General features: G+C 38.7%; 1 protein-coding gene across 1 annotated transcript in view; it reads right to left on the bottom strand.

The window, feature by feature from the left end:
* GLIS3 (GLIS family zinc finger 3) overlaps positions 1-16,846 on the bottom strand; it is a 448,158-nt gene that overhangs the window by 97,204 nt on the left and 334,108 nt on the right. Inside the window, exons 5-6 of the mRNA XM_012813159.2 lie at positions 6,351-6,512; positions 1,961-2,071 (exon numbers count right to left, since the gene is read on the bottom strand). Of these exons, the coding sequence (XP_012668613.1) occupies positions 1,961-2,071; positions 6,351-6,512 (273 nt within the window). The remainder of the gene's footprint in view (positions 1-1,960; positions 2,072-6,350; positions 6,513-16,846) is intronic.

Genomic DNA, 16,846 nt, shown 5'->3' with positions numbered 1-16,846 from the left:
GATCATGACAAAAAGCTTTAGATGGTGTTCCTGCTAAAAGTAGTTGAGAGTAGGCAACAATGGTGTGTTATTTTGAGAGGATGAAACACCCGCCTTCCAACTTTATTTATATTATTAATTACCTTGGCAGTTTCTTTCCTTTTCTGAAATACAAGAACATATCCATACTAAATAACCACAGATACCAGCTTACTGGGATTCCACGTAAAGAGGTTTAACTATATTTCTAGCAAAAAATAAATGATTTTAACAACTGATTTATAAGAGCAGGTTTATATGCTATTTAAGAATATCTTTGAAATCCTTCTGACTGAGCATGTTTCCAACTCACAGGGAAGAGATCAAATTCTTTCCATATACGTGCCTTGGCTGGCATTATGCTGACATCTCTCATGGAGAAGAAAACTCAAGTAACAAAAGGACTATAGAATATTTCTCAATAAAAAAAGTGTTAAATTGGTATAAACCATGAAAGAATGCAAGATTCTAACTAGAAGCCACAGTGATCTCAAAACCCTTTCCATGGGGCTCAATCAGTTGAAATAAGCTGAGTTTCAAACTTCCCTTAAATTTGTTAACAGATCAGACATCCAAATGAAACACACAACAAAATAAGGGCAGCTCAACATGTCCTCTGTCCTGGATGGAAGATACTCTTTAGTCCAAAAATTTAAAAACTCAGTTATTAGAAAATACCTTAGAAGGTAGTGAGCACCCCATCTCTAGAAGTGTGGTCAACCACTTGCTTGAGATCTTATGCAATTAAGAGAGCAAGTCAGGTAGGGTGGCTGGTGGATATTTAACATTTCTTCCAAATCTAGGATACTATGATTTTTATGACCTTTGAAATTACATTAATTCCTCATTGATGTCAAAGGGATTTTAGTTCAATTCCATTTGCAAATTTTCATGCACAATACCTATCAAGAAACCTGGTTTTCCTGTAAGATTAAAGTAAAGAATGCTGGCCAAGTATGGTGGCTCGTGGCTGTCATCCTAGCATTTTGGAAGGTTGAAGTGGGAGGATCACTTGAGGCCAGCCTCAGCAAGACTGAAACATTGTCTTTACAAAAAATATAAAAGGTAGCTAGCTATGGTGGCTGATGGCACATTCCTGTAGTCCTAGCCTCTTGGGAGGCCAAGACAGGAGGAACGCTTAAGCCCAGGTGTTTGAGGTTGCAATGATCTTTGATGACACTACTGCATTCTAGCCTGGTCAACAGAGCAAGAAAGAAGAAGGGGAAAGGGCAGAGGGAGGGGAGGGGAGAGGGGAGGATGGGTGGAGGGAGAGTAATTGGTGGGACCACACCTACAGTGCATCTTACAAGGGTACATGTGAAATTTACTAGGTATAGAATATAAACATCTTAACACAATAACTAAGAAAATGCCGTGAAGGCTATGTTGACCAGTTTGATGAAAGCATTTCAAATCGTATGTAAAACCAGCACATTGTACCCCATGATTGTATTTATGTACATACCTGTGATTTAATAAAAAAGGGGAAAAAAAGGCAAAGAATACTCTGTACTTACCCTAGAGATTTCCCTATCTTCTTCCTTAGAGCTAAAATGATTTCAGTGAATTGATATTTACAAAAAAAAAAATCCCTCATCTCCAGAAAGGGTTTTTTGTGTTGTTGTTTTTCCCAATTCAATTTGTTCAGTTATTTAGATGTAATTTCCATGAAAGTCTTGTTGTTACTTTCCAGCTTAGGTGACTTTTAATAATTTTCTCTGATCCCTATTACACAATCCTTCCCCAGAAATTACCTGGCTGTACCGGTAACGCAAACCGTAGCCTTGCTATTACTTCATGGGAGACTTCCCTCTTCAAACAGTTGAAAGCATGTTACACCTTGAGAAGTATAAGAATTTCCAATGCCTTGCAGCAGCTCTAAGTACTGCAAGAATAACTTAAATGTACTTTTTCTGGATGGAAAATTCTCTTTTAAAGTTACCTTTTTCCTCGCCTGTTGATCTTTGGAAGAATGTGCCTTCACGTGCTTTCTTAGTGAACTTGGGTCTGTGTAGCGTTTGGTACATCCTGGAATTTGACAAGCATAAGGTTTCTAAAGAAGAAAGAAAAAAAAAGAAACGTCTGAAGTTAAATCAAACAGGTAACTGGGGAAGGTTATACTCAAAGACTTCAGAGCACAAACTGTTATCAACCAACTGCCACCTAATGCTGGGTAATATCTGTGCATTTTAATTAGGAAGTCTAACAATTTCACTCCGGTAAAGAGAAAACTTTCAAAAAACACAGAGAAGTCCTGTCTGTGATGATTTTTGAAGAGACTGCTTGAGAGTACACTCTCCTGCGAAATCTCTTGTGGCATTTTTTTTTTTTAACGTGGAAAGTATTAGTAAGCATCTCTAGTCATACTTACCATTATGTTTCCCTGAGAATAATCTTTGGTACTGTCAGAAACTAGTAAACACATATTCTTTAAGGGTTCAGGTAAAGAAGCTGTAGAAAAGTCCAGAAAAGACTGGGTATGTTTCAGAAGAAACCTGATTCAGAAAGAGAAAAGGAGAGAATTAAGAAGAGAAAATTAGCGTAAAGTGAGTAAGAGACAGTAGGTTTCAAACAACAGACACCAGAAAAATCAGCCAGAGAAGCATTAGTATTATTAGTTGCAGAGGAATCCTCGTGCTTAGCCTGAGTTATGTGAATAAGGTCTTGGGTCCGTACAATGAGAACACAAAGTTTGGTTATTCCAGTTCCCTCATGCTCCTGAGAGATGCGAGGTATAGAGCCTAAAGCTCAGTCTAGAAGCTTTCTTTGGTATTCCTGATGCTTGGTATATGATAGGAATGAATGAATGAATGAGAGCAACCTTACATCCCTTCAAATTTCAGCCTCTACTCCTACTATAATAACAAAATTCCTATGAATTTTGAGAGTTTGAGACTATGACTCTTCAGTTGTGAGATAAATCAAAATTTTCTGCTGACTTAAATAACTAAAAAAAGTTTTTAAAATCACAGTAGTAACTGTGTTTATAAGACATATTAACAGTCACTGATATATTAAGTATCTCGTTAGGTATTAGAGCTGTGCCTCTAGGATTCAAAATGTATCTCTAAAACTGGCTTCTTACTCTAGAAACCCGCTATACTACAAAAACAAAATCTTTTTTTTCTTTTTTTCTGTTTATATTTTGCTCCTATTTTTGTTTTTATGTGCCTGTTTGTCATTTTTGGGGCCAACAAATATGTGAATTACATTATTTTCTCCACTGGAAGCCATATTTTGTCATTCACACTGCTTTGTGTGTGTGTGTCATTTTTGATTCTAAACATAGAGAAAATCTTGAGAACATTGACACACTCAATTTAATTTAGCTTTTGTGTGTTTGTTGGTTTTGAGACAGGTCTCACTCTGTTGCCTGGGCTAGAGTGCAGTGGCACCATCATAGTTCACTGTACCCTCAAATTCCCGGGCTCAAGTGATCCTCCTGCCTCTGCCTCTGGAGTAGTTGGAAACACAGCCATGCCAAAACAACCAGCCAGTGGTTTCACTTTTTATTTCAGTGGGTTCTCACCATGTTGCCCAGGCTGGTCTCAGACTTCTGGGCTCAAGTGATCTTCCTGCCTAGGTCTCCCAAAGTCCGGGCATTAAAGGTGTGAGCCATCCCACTTGAATTCTATGTTTGATATCGACTGTATTCACTGACTGATTGACTCACCCAACAGCTCTGATGCTTCCAGGATGTGCTGGGATCTAACAGTGAATAGTGAATGAACCAGGCTCCTACCTTGTGGCTTTTACAAATGGGTGAGCCAATTATTGACTAAAGTTCACTTGCCAATGAATTTCCATTAGATAAACAAAGATTTTCTTTAACCTTGGAATTCTGAGTTTGTATAGCTTTCTTGCACTTGCTTTCCCTGGCTTCCTTGGATTTAGGGGAGAAACTAGCCAGTATCTTTACTGGCAGTCCTATTGTGACCACATAAGCTTATGGCTTGGGCATTAGAAGAGGGGTTGACCTCAAAGAGGCTTTATGACTATTAACATGTTACATGAATCAATGCCATTGTTACTACTATGGTCACTATGATTTGGGTTGGTAATGCCATTTTGTATTTGACTTTGAGATGTTCTGGAAAGCATCTTGGCTATCATCACCTATTCTTCCAAGCTGGCCTTTACTCTGTCCCTTGCTATCAGCCACCTGGCACCAGAATGCCCCAAAAAGCAATGTCAGGGACTGGGCTAAGCTGTACTGCTGTACTGTAAGTTTAAATGGCATGCTACATGTCATCAAATTATATATTTCACTATTTTCCACCTGTACTGTATAATTACTTCCCGTTTAGATAATAAGATGCTAATAGAGAACTGAATTAATAAAACTTTTCAGGGTTAAAATTATGAACTCAGTAATCTTTTATGGGAAAACCATTTTCACACAAGCATCTACTTAGTTGAAGAAAGATACTTTATCCAAAATTCTGACAGCATTAGCATAAGGAGTGTAGAGACCTAAATTTAAATCATAAATTCTTCAAGCAAGTACAATTTGCTTTTTAAAACAAGTGTTTAATTTCTATATGATTTTAAAAGAGCTTACCAATTTGTTAAACGTAGTAAGAATTTAAACAGGAGCTAGTTTGGCGCTTAAAAGAAAAATGACATTTTAAAAAGATTTAATAGAGAAATAATTCCTTCAAAAAACAAAAATAGCTGAGTTTTAAAAGTTGTGAGACTGAACTAATATGAGATTATCTTAGCTTCCCTAAAAAGTTTTTAGAAAGTTATTTTTTTTTAATTCTAAAATGATTTTTGAAAATGCTCTTAGTTTGATTAACCAAAATTAGCTCTAAGCAAAGAAGGGTATTGTAGAACCATAACACTTAGCCTCACAATAGTCCTTTCAAGCTACAGATAACTAGCTAGAGTAGAAGCAATTTCTCAAGACAATCTTGTCTCATGAATGTTCATTCTTCCATGATAAAGTTTAATGACAAATTGGAAAATTTATTGGATTCTACCAAGACCATTTTAGACACAACAAAATAGGGCATTTTAACATAATTTATTCTTTCTCCCTTTTCGTAATTTAAAAAGCCCCATTATTCATCAAATTTATTCATTTAATATTTTATTCTATTGGTCCTAAAGTCACTGAATTCAGCCAGAGCAGAAAGGGTCCATCTCTGCCCGTGTGGCTCTAATTACATTTCAGATATTTACTAGGCAAACCATCACATTGATGTATACTGGAAGATAATTCTGTTTAGAAAGGTTATGTGACATATAGCTAAAATGGCTTCTATCAATATGACTAATAGAGACTAATATAAAATTTAATAAATATGTCAACTATAACATCAGAAGAATCTTAAATATGTATGAGAAGGTGTGTAGAAATAACAGTATCTTTTCAAAATTCAAACTCTGGTGTGGTTTAATAATAGATTTCAGAATGTTAACACCGAAAAAGTACTGTCATGAATACATTATTTGCAGGAACGTGGGATAAGAGATCTGCGATGTGTTTAATACATTTATCCTGATGGCTTTGTTAAGTGAAGTGAAATTACATCGAGTCTACCTGGCCTCATGTAAGGAAAATGGCATCAAATCCTGAGAAATGCAAAGGAGGGCTATCAACATAATTGAGAAAATAAGAGTCGAGTCTCAGAAAAGGCATTTGGGAGTGAACAGAATGTTGCCGCATTAAGGAGCTAAGGGTGTAATAATGAAAATCAATTGTTCTCATAGGGTTGTTGTCAAAGGATGGGGGCTGCTAACGCTTAGGAAGCATGATGAAACTGAACCCTTGAGAAAGATTCGCTTTTTCTTTGCAGAGAGCTAGAAGGTGAAAACACCAGGTGTTCTCTAAAGCAAAAGGCCAGATACCCTCTCAAAAATCCATGCCTGCTGCAAAATTCTTATGTCAAGAAAAGAACCCGAGTAAAAGTAAATACAAACATATAGACAGGCAGACAAACCAAAACACACTTCTTCTTCACTTCTAGCGATAGCATGCATTATCTACTTGATATGGCAGTGCTTATTTTAATGCCCAGTCTCTAGAGGTTACTCTTCGTACTGAAATCTACTACAAGACAGCGCCTAAGCTGTTTTTGTTTTATACCCACAGGTGACCAACCCCTTTGTCCCAGGAAGTTGTAATATTTAGGATAACCTGTGATTACAGGAAAATGAAACAGTTCAACAAGGCCCCTCTGGCCCTTTACTGGGTTCTGCTCCTGCCCTTGGCATTGTCCTTCTAACCTGCAGACCATAGAGCAAACACTTTCACCCTCCCACTAGCAAGAGGGCCTGTCCGCACACCGGGTTTGGGGCTGAAAACTAGAAGCTCCTGCCATTCTTACAGTGTCCAGGTGTGTCCGCTGGTGCTTGGCACGGTCACTGGAGTTGCTGAACGCCTTCTGACAGCCCGGATGCTGGCACAGGTACGGCTTCTCGCCCGTGTGACTCCGCAAGTGGATCTTGAGGTTTTCAAGCCTCGAAAAGGCCTTCTTGCAACCTTCAAACTGCAAAAAGAAAACAAGTTTTGGTTGTCGAGAAGGATCTTGAATGCTTGAGTCTGGGGGACAGGGAAAAAAAAAAATGTCCTTAGTGTGTACTTAGCCTAAAACGATGAAATAAAATCCAAACGGGAATATTACTTCTAAAAACATCCATATGTTTATGTGAGTTGCATTTTTCCACTGAATATACATGCCACTTGCTGTACTAGATTTGGGTCCCAAACTGATTTCTGTGATTACTTATGTCAGAGAAAATTCGCTGTGAGCCATCTGGCTCAGTTAATAAAAATACAGTCATGTGTGCCTTAAAGACTTATTAAAAAATTAACACACTTTTCCGTTTCCAAATTGGTCTAAATTGAAGGAACTGAGAAGGAAGAAACTTTTTGACAACTAATAAACTAAGAACAACAAAAAAGAAATCAGCATTTTGTATGAGAAAAAAGGAGGATTGACGATCTAAGAGTCCAGGGTGAAAACGCTTATGTTCACGGGATCCATATGGTCATAAACGTCCTGAGTATATTTGTAGGTTTTTTCCCCAACTCTCAAGAGTGACTGTGTTCACGTACATGGTAAAGCTAAACCTCATGAGACAAAATTTTTAACATGCTTTGAAAGTGAAAGCTGGAAGACAATTGATTACTGCTAAGTCATTTTCCAAAGTTACTGTAATGGTTGCATCTTCTACATTTTTTTAGAAATGTTATTATCTAATTCATGGAGAGCAAAATTGAAAATGAAAGGCTGAAGATTTCAATAAATACATCATTGGTTTGTCAATAATATTTATGGACAGTAAGATTTACTTAATGTCTTCTGTGGGCAAAAGATCAGCTACAATTACAGGGTCCAAGTGATTCCAATCCTTGAAATAACAGTCAAATAAAAAAAAATGTGTTAGGAAAAAAACCCTATAAATGAGGCATAAAGGTGAGTTGGGGATTTATCTTTTAATTCTCTCTTTGGTGCTAAGCCCCAGAATATTTATGTTACTTTGACAGTTTTAAGCCCATTTGAGTTTCCCATTGGAAGGGAAACTAGGAAATACAGAAAATTTACCAGTACATAGCACAATGTGTTTAAAGCAATCAAGAAATACCACTTCTTAGAAATATGAGGGGTAGGGGTGGGAAAGGACAATATAAGTGAAGGAGGTAAGTTACAGCTGCTTTCCATTCAAAATTAACAGGTATAACTTAACTTTGCTGCAAGAAGTTTTACCAAACCCTTGTTTCCCCCTTGCTTATTATGATAGATAGTAGAAGCCATTGTTAAGGAAGGAAGGATCCAAAGCGGCCAGGTTTTGGTTAAGGGAAGTTTCATGTTTAAGTGAAAGATGAACTAAGTAGAAAGAACAATTGAACGTGTCATAACTCCATCTATTTAAGTTGTCCAGATTTTGCATGCTGGAGTATTTTAAGAAATTTATGAAAGTTGCACTTATTTTTGATTGAGAGTTATACATGTTTCACAGACATATGTTGGTTTATTTTGATTTTGATATTTTGCTTAAAATAATTTTGGTGTTTTCCTGATTTCTATTTCACATAAAAATAAATTTAGCCTGAACAGAAGATGAATGCTGACGAAGCCAACTATTTCAGCAGAGTGAAAGGCATGTCACAGGACTGTCGCTAGAGGGAGAGAGGAGCTGAGGGGCTCACTTTAGTGGGCTTTCCAATGGGTGTCACTTTTGAGTAGTAAAGGGGCTCAAAATTAGCCCCCCCCCATTCATAGCTAAGAGACCTCTGCTGACCAAACCTCTGTTTTTAAGGTTCTCTTTGAATGGGGACTCAGAGTAAACTTTTGGAGCTCAGTTTATTTTACTTGGAATCACCTGGTGGACCACACTTAGGTCTGAAATGAGCTTGTGGTTTTGGACAAGCCAAGCCTGTAGCCTAGTTCCTAGCAAGGCTCTTTTGTAGGGTGGATTCTGTTCTGGGGCCAGTGCCAGGGATGCATACCCAGACCTGGGAAGGCCTCAGTATCCACCCCTTTCCACAGTCGCCTCAGATCTTGGCCAGAGAGAAAGCTGTATTGTTTCCCTACCAGCATGGGAGTGGAAAGAGATTAATAAGGCTTCTGTGAGTACCAGATAAAGCAGGAGCCCCAGTTCCACCACAGAGTGATCAGAGGGATCCCAGATATATCCTAGACCAATTCAAATGGTCCACTTGGTGAGGCATAAGGTCTATATAGAACAGCATTTCCAAAGTCTTTCTAGTTAAATGTCCAGTTAAAACACAACTAATAGTCATTATTCCTGTTAACAGAAGCAATAATCAAAGGCCAAAGGCCTCAATGAACTCCAAGCAAATCAGTGAAAAACAAACATTTCAGAACATTCAGAGCATTAAAAAAAAGTCATTTATTCTTGCAGTGTATTTATCTGATACTTCTGTAAATCTAGACTATAGATTTCAGAACCAAGAGTAATTCAATTTCAAACAAATACTCCATATCATAATGTAGATTCTGGAGAGATAATTCAAAAGAAAAGGAAAAATACATGAGAACTATTCATATGGATAAATATAAAAGTTTGGAATTAAATAAAAAGAGCCATAATGAAATCTGTTTTCTTATAAAATGCATGAGGGTTAGAATCCAATGTTTTGCTTGACATTCAATCTTGAGTATCTGGCACATACTTAATTCATGGTTCCTGAATAATGGACAAATGAATGACTGTCCAGGACTTACTTTTTAAAAGACCCATACAAGTTCCTGCTTAGGCTAAGTTCTTTTTCTCCTTTTATTTCAGGTATTTTTTTTTTTTTAATTTCAAAATATTAAGGGTTGGCCAGATGAAGTGGCTTATACCTATAATCCGAGCACTCTAGGATGCTGGGGCAGGAGGATCCCTTGGGTATAGGAGTTCCAAACCAGCCTGAGCAAGAGTGAGACCCTGACTCTATTAAAAAAAGTAGAAAAAAAAAAAAAAGCTGGGTGTCATGGCACCTGCCTGGAGTCCTAGTGTAGCCTAGCGTAGACTGAAGCTGAACCCAGGAATTTGAGGTTGCTGTGAGCTAGGTAAATGCCACAGCACTCTAGCCTGTCTTACTACTACTACTACTACCAATAATAGCAAATGGACCGAATGGCTCCCCTCAGTGCTGCTTCTCAATGGGAATGTGGTAGCACAGAAAGGTGGGGTGTTATTTTGGTAAGGAGGTCACTTGAGAAAACTTGTGGGCACTCCCATTTCAGAACCAGACATCTGCCCAGTAGAAGATTAAAAGGTGGGGATTTAAAGAGTCTCTGGTAAGAGATTAGCATCCTAAGGTTTTTTCCTATTTGTTGCAGAACAAGAAGGCTGCCTTGCTCTGGAACGGAGATGTTCCTTTCCAGTCCTCCGACAGCTGCTGCAATGCCAGCCCGTCTGACTGTTGTGTGAGTTAGAAATGTTTCTGTCACATGAGTAACTTTTCTAAATACCAAGTACGGAGAAAAAAATGAACACCCAGACTGCAAATGACAACGAAAAGATTATCTGTAAAACAGCAAAACTCCACCTGTTTTCAGATGTTTCCTCTGTAACATGAAAGGCCAAAAGACAACAGAACAGGATTACAGCCGTTTTCAGAGGAAAGATTGAGGGTGAAGGGGTTCCTCTCACAGAGTTCTATGAAGTAAGGCAGGAGAAAGACAACTGCAGGCAGGCAGGAGCTCACGGTAGGTACAACATCCCTTCCCTCTCGTGGAAGTAACTCACTTGAAGAAACCACGAACCCAAGACCAGGCAAATCCAGCACCAAAGGATGAACTTGCTTGAGGACCTCATCCTCATCTCATTACAGGAATGTGGAGGGCACCACACCTAAATGAACTTGTCACACTAATGATGCTATAAGACTTACAAGGAGGTGCTATTTGTTTCTCTAACGGCATCTGGATGAAACTTGAAAGCAAACAATTTTATAATGAATCATTATCATTCATTATGGGAATAAGCCTATCATTCAGCATAAGAATTTCCTCTTCCTCAGGCAGTTTTACCCCGAGATTTATAAGTTTAATTAAATGCAAATGTATTAAAAATAAACTAACATTTAGGTAGTCTTATAAAAAATTATTACTAACTATGCCAAAATTGGATTCTTTCAGTTTGCACAAAGGGATGCCTTTAATCCTTTTTAATTTTTGTCATGTTTTCCAGATCTTTACTGAGCACTCCCCTTGTAAATGAATGAATGAAACTGAGGACCACGAGAAATGTTTCCTTGGGTTTGGCCAGATGCTCTCTCACTAAGGTCTCTGAAGTCCAAGTTCATTCTGAGATTGAAGGTCCAACTTGATAATCAACTGCCTATGTCACTGCCACCGACCAACTCATACACAAAATTGACCGATTTCCTATTCTCAGGTCCTATGCTTCCTGCACTGGCTGTCAAACTATGAACCCAGGACCCAGGGACACACAACTGGATCTCTAGGCCAGAGTTTGCCAGGGGTTCAAAAACAAACCTTTTACAGGCAGACAAAAGTTTTAACAACAAACTCTCAGAATCCAAGTAGGAAGCAGAAGGAGGAAGAATAGGATACAGGAGAGACAAAGGCAGGGTGATAATTTGGGGCACAGTGGCAGAAAAGGGACCCTGTGTTCATTGAGCATTTATGCTATGCCAAGCTCCTTACTAGGAATCTTCACCTATATGAGTAATTTTATCTAAACAGTATTTCTCTTTTCCAACAAAGACTAAGGAAGCCCCATGGGCATGCCACCAGTGTGTTAGGCATGAGGAGGAATAAGCTGAATAAAACTCAAACTTTACTCATGTGAAGCTGCAAGCAAGGTCAGTGCTCATGGCTGGACAGGTTAAATACTGGTGGACCCCCAAGTAGCGGTGGTTCTCAAGGACGTGGTTCCCAAACCAGTAGCATCAGTGTTACCTAGAAATTTGTCAGAAACACAAATTCTCTGACCCCGACCCAGATCTACTGAATCAGAATCCAGGAGTGGGGTCTAGCCCATCCGACCATTAATAAGTCCTCCAGGGACACACCCCAGTGTGCACAGATGAGTTAGTGGATGATGTTCATATTGTGATCACTGTCCATTTTCTGATGAAAATCTTCTGACAGCAGTAAAGTGTTCTGTAGAATGTACCCATTTTTGGCTCATACAAGAGTCAGATGGGCTGGCACTCAGCAGTTGACCCAGGACTGGAAAGGAACATCTCCATTCCAAAGTAGGACAGGGTTATCTATCTCTGCTCCCTTAACAAACAGGAAAAAATCCCAGAATGCAATCTCTTACCAGAGACTCTTTAAATCCCCACCTTTTAATCTTCTACCAGGCAGATGTCTGGTTCTGAAATGAGAGTGCCCACAAGTTCCTCAGTGAACTCTTGATCAACAGAATACCCCACCTTACTATGCCCACTGCGTCCCTACTGAGACGCAGCACTGAAGGGGAGTCATCCTGTTCCATTTGCACATTTTCATGGTTTTAAAAACACATAGGAGAATAGTGCATGAAACTATTAAGTGACAGAACTTTCAGTCTCATCGGTTTTGAAAAGACTGCATTGCATGAAGTCTCACTTGGAGAAAAATCTCTTTAACTCTGAGGCTGTTTTCAAGTAACAAACTCTAATTAGAAAGTTTAAGTTGCCTCAAACCTAAAGAACCTTAGCTTGCACCACTTTGCTAATTTAGAAGATTATTTCATATTTAAAAGAATCATCACTGGACTGTAATCACCATCTCTCTATATTGGCTTGATTACGGATTGTTGACATTAAGTGGCATTAAGATGACCTTTGAAATATTACTTTCCCTTTCTATTAGAGGCTTTTGTGTAAGGTTCTAAAAATGAAAGGCTCATTAGACACCATTAAAATGGGATTTATTCCATATGTGTAACCAATAATTAAGTAGAATATCCCTCCCTCCCCTAATCAGCTACTTAGAGTGCTGAGAAGCATAAGTTTGTATTCAAAGCAGTACTAACAGCAAACCTTTCCTGATCAGGTTTCCATACCATTGCTAATGTCAACAAAGCCCAAACAGAAAGGAATCTATGATGCTGGACATGCTTTTTAAAAATATACATTTGATTTCAATTAAGGTTCAGTGTTTACGACCCTTGGAGATATACGCTTTTACAATTTCATCAATCAAGACTAATTAATCCCATTAGTGATGGGTGATGCTGTGATATGCAGAAAGAATTGACTGGCGGATTATGCACCAGTTCACATCTCAACACACAGCTCAAAGACAAAACAGATGAAAGGCATGGCTGGGAAGGTCAGGGAATGTTTTTCACATGGTAGACAGAATCAAGGTGACTTCCACAGTTAAGTCTAAGAGTCTAAGTCCCCTTGTGTCAAGCACATACCTTCAAGGGGCGTAAGTGAAAGACTTCCCCTGTGACTCAGAAAAACATGGCTGAAGTACTAGCCAATGGTTACAAATCTGACACATGTATTCAGCTGGGATTTAGTTCTGGAAGTTTCTAGAGCAGTGCTTCCCAGCTGTATATGCCTCTGAATCACCTGAGGGTCCTTTAAAACGAGAACAGAGGACCTGTCTCCGCTTGTTCTTATCCTGATTTAGTAAGTCTGGGTGGGGTTGGCCTGAAATCCTCCGTGTCTGACAATCTCCCAGATGACACTTCTAAAGGTTGAGTGTTTGGAGTTTATTCTTTGAGAAGTAATGTTCTAGAGATCACTAAGTGAACCTTCTGTTGAAAATGTACAGTTTGGTAGTATTACTAGCATATTTTCTCCACAGTGGGGCCTTGGTATAGAAGAGACTTAATAGCCAGGCACGGTGACTCACATCTGTAATCCTAGCACTCGGGAGGCTGAGGTGGGTAGATTGCCTGAGCTCAGGGTTCGAGACCAGCCTGAGTCAGAACGAAACCTCATCCCTAAAAATAGCTGGGTGTTGCGGTGGGTGCCTGTAGTCCCACATACTCAGGAGGCTAAGGCAAGGGAAACACTTGAGCCCAAGAGTTTGAGTTTGCTGTGAGCTGTGACACCATGGAACTCAATTGAAGGTGACAAAGTGAGACTCTGTCTTAAAAAAAAAAAAGAATGAAACCCCAGACCAGGTGAATAAATGACAGGACAAAGTTTATTTATAGGGAAAGGCACAGAAAGAAGGGTGACAAAGCCTCTGACAATAGCGGTGGCAGTGGGTGGGGGGGGTGTTCTCAAGTGGGAAAACCCTGTGTGAGGGGTTCTCACACCTGTGTCTAGGACAGTGGTTCTCAACTTGTGGGTCACGACCCACAGGAACTGTATTAAAGGGCCACGGCATTAGGAAGGTTGACAACCACTGGCCTAGGAGATCATATACTGACTGCAAGTAGGGGTGGTGGTTGGCGGGGAAAGACCTAGGGTGCTTGGCCAGGGCCTGTCAGACAGAAAACATCTTGCGGGGTTGATTAGTCAATGAGTGGTCTTTACAGTTCCTGTCCCAGGCAAGCAGCAGGGTTGATGTTTTTCACTTTTAGGAAGGGTCATCCAGATGAGCTGCCAGTCTAGTCAGGCTGCTTTTTTCTGATCCTATTTGCATTCAGAGAGTGCCATCTGGAGAAGGCCTCTTTGGCCAGGCCTAGGAAATGGGGGTTCCCTGTCTAGAGCTCTGAACTGGAGAACACTGTATCAGTAGGATTTTTGAAGAGAAGACATATAAAACAAAATAACTAGACATAGGATAAAAGAATAAAGAAAGGGCTTGCTTTTGATAAACCAAATTGTGGCAGCTTCATCCTTAGAGTATGAAACAAAATCTAATTTTAAAATTTAGGTGGGAAGATTAAAATAAAAAAGCAAAAGAAAGGTCAGAAGGAAAAAAGGACAAAGAGGCAAAACAGAAAGAGTACAGAGCACACTGGGGCCATATGAATTAGCTTCTGCAGTTCTTCAGTTGACTTCCCAATTAGACACAGGACTCAGTCTGGGCCGCCCTGGTTTCTGACTCTAGTGTGTTCCTAGTAGTACTGGCTGCTCCAGCACATCTTAGTATTTACCACATCAGTTTGTAGAAAGTGTTGCATAAAGGATATCAGATGTTTAGAAGCTTTACAAAGTAACTAGTTTATGAAACCATTACCCAGAGTAATACAGAATTCCTTCTTGTTTCATTCAGACTCATACCACAGTGAGAACAGAGGACATGCCTCGGCTTGTTCTTGCTTTGTGATTTTACTCACTTTGCAGTCAAATCACCCTCTTGTCTATAACAGAACATTGTACTAAGGAGCTTTTGTGTCTCCTTTTGGTTGCTAAAAGATAGTATCTGATTTTGTAACATTTCAAAAGTTCTACATCCAGAATGACAGTAACCTTATTGGAAAATTAATTAAAGTCATGATAGGCTTATTTCTAGTTAATCTGAGAGTCTTTTCTAACTTCAGGGAAATCAATGCAAGCCAAACTGAATTTCCAAAGGTTCCAAGTATCTAATAGATTTGCACTTGCATTTCTTATAATGACTATCAAAGTTTCCTGCTCCTGGATTTGGCTGAGGCAGACTGAGGGGGAAAGAGGCTATGATACTTTGGTCTCAATGAGTCAACCAATTCAGTGCACACTACTCATCTGGCATTCTGAAGTGGCTTACAGTCCTCATTTATCCAGATTTTCTGGAACTATAAAAAATTTTATAGAATTAATATAAAATTTTTTCTGTAATGTTTTCCTAAACTCTAATAAAGAGATTCCAGTTCCTGTGTTTTTCCTTGTTATTCTGGTGTACAAAATGAATCAATTAACTAGCTCGTAAATATAACTTCCTGGCTTGTTGTGCTTCTTGTTTTTGATTAAGAAATCTGTATAAAACAAAGGTCATCTAAATAGGCAGTATTACATGTTGCTTATTGGTTTCAGAGAATTTGTTGCTTTTTACCATTTTGAGCCTGGGGTAAGTCGATCCTTAAAAGAGTCTTATAAATGAGGTAGCAAAATAAATGAAGACTCAACTTACAAAATAAAAATGGAAAAACTGTTTTAAAGAAGCCACATGACAATGTAGAGAGAAATATGTTGTTTCTGGGCCAACATTTGAACCATATTAAATTTTTATGGAAATTATCAAGTGTCTAGTTTATAACAATTGAAAGAATCTAAGGACAAACCTTATCATGGGCATTATATGAACAACTAGAATAAGAATACTCCACAGTGCAATGCAACACTGATATTTAACATGGTTGTCTCTATCAGGTGAGGTGTCATACAGCCCTCTCCAGCTACTCAACAAATATAAGCTATGTGTTGCATATACTGATCATTTTGTATCGGTACAGTGCCAGAAAATAACAATTTTGAACAAATAATTAGTGGTCTGAGAGGATAAATAATGGAAAACTGGTAGTGTGGAGGTTATATAAATGTAACAGTAAGTTTTTGTTGCTGTTGTTGTTAATTAGCATTCATTTCATGGAATCTGTGAATATATATCCCTAAGAGGATGTATACTTTAGGGATTGACAGACAGCAAGCAATGCATTATGATTACATGCCAGTAAAGCAAATATATTTTATGGTTATGTAATTAGTTTTGCATAAACATACGTTTCTTACTTCATTTTGTTGCTATAACTGAATGCCACAGACTGGGTAATTTATAAAGAACAGGAGTTTATTTAACTCATGGTCCTGGAGGCTGCGAAGTCCAAGGGCATGGCAGAAGCTCCTGGCAGGGGTTTTTGCACTGCATCATAATAACATAGAAGAGAAATAGAAGGGGAACTGGGCATATACGGTATGGGAACCAGGCACGTACAAAAACAGAGGCAAAGCATAGGTGGCAGCCTTGTTTTATAACAACCCAATCTGGAAGTAACTGATCTATTCTAGAGAGAGAATTCACTCACTTTCATGAGAATCAACTCAGGCCTGTAGAAGTGCTTTCAATGACCTAATCACCTCTTAAAGGTTCCATCTATCAGCACCACTACACAGGGGAACAAATTTCTAACATATGAATTCTGGGGGACATGCTCAAACCACAGCAATTCCTAACAACAATTAAAGTATTTACCATGTGCCTGTGTTTTTGACCACCACACAGCCAGGTATAATTTCATATTCACATATCTGCATAAACAGAATACCTCTATAAAGTATATATAAAGCACACAAATAAAAGCGGCATGCAAATGTTTTACTACTCTACATTAAAGAATATAATTGTTTCAAACTTTTAAAATACATGCAATATTCCAAGTGACCAATTCCCTGCTCCACAAATGGACTGTGCACACATAAGCCTCTTACACATTCAGCACGTTTTCAGGCTCCTTTCTACTTTCCCTGAATTCATAGTCCTTTCCAAGAGATGGACATATACCCAGAATAAATTTGGAATCTGGT

The sequence above is a fragment of the Otolemur garnettii genome, unplaced genomic scaffold (genome assembly GCF_000181295.1).
Source record: "Otolemur garnettii isolate 467f Iridium unplaced genomic scaffold, OtoGar3 scaffold00006, whole genome shotgun sequence".
NCBI classification, from domain to species: Eukaryota; Metazoa; Chordata; class Mammalia; order Primates; family Galagidae; genus Otolemur; species Otolemur garnettii.
Note: the sequence above shows the minus strand (reverse complement) of the source record. Positions and strands in the feature narration are given on the sequence as shown.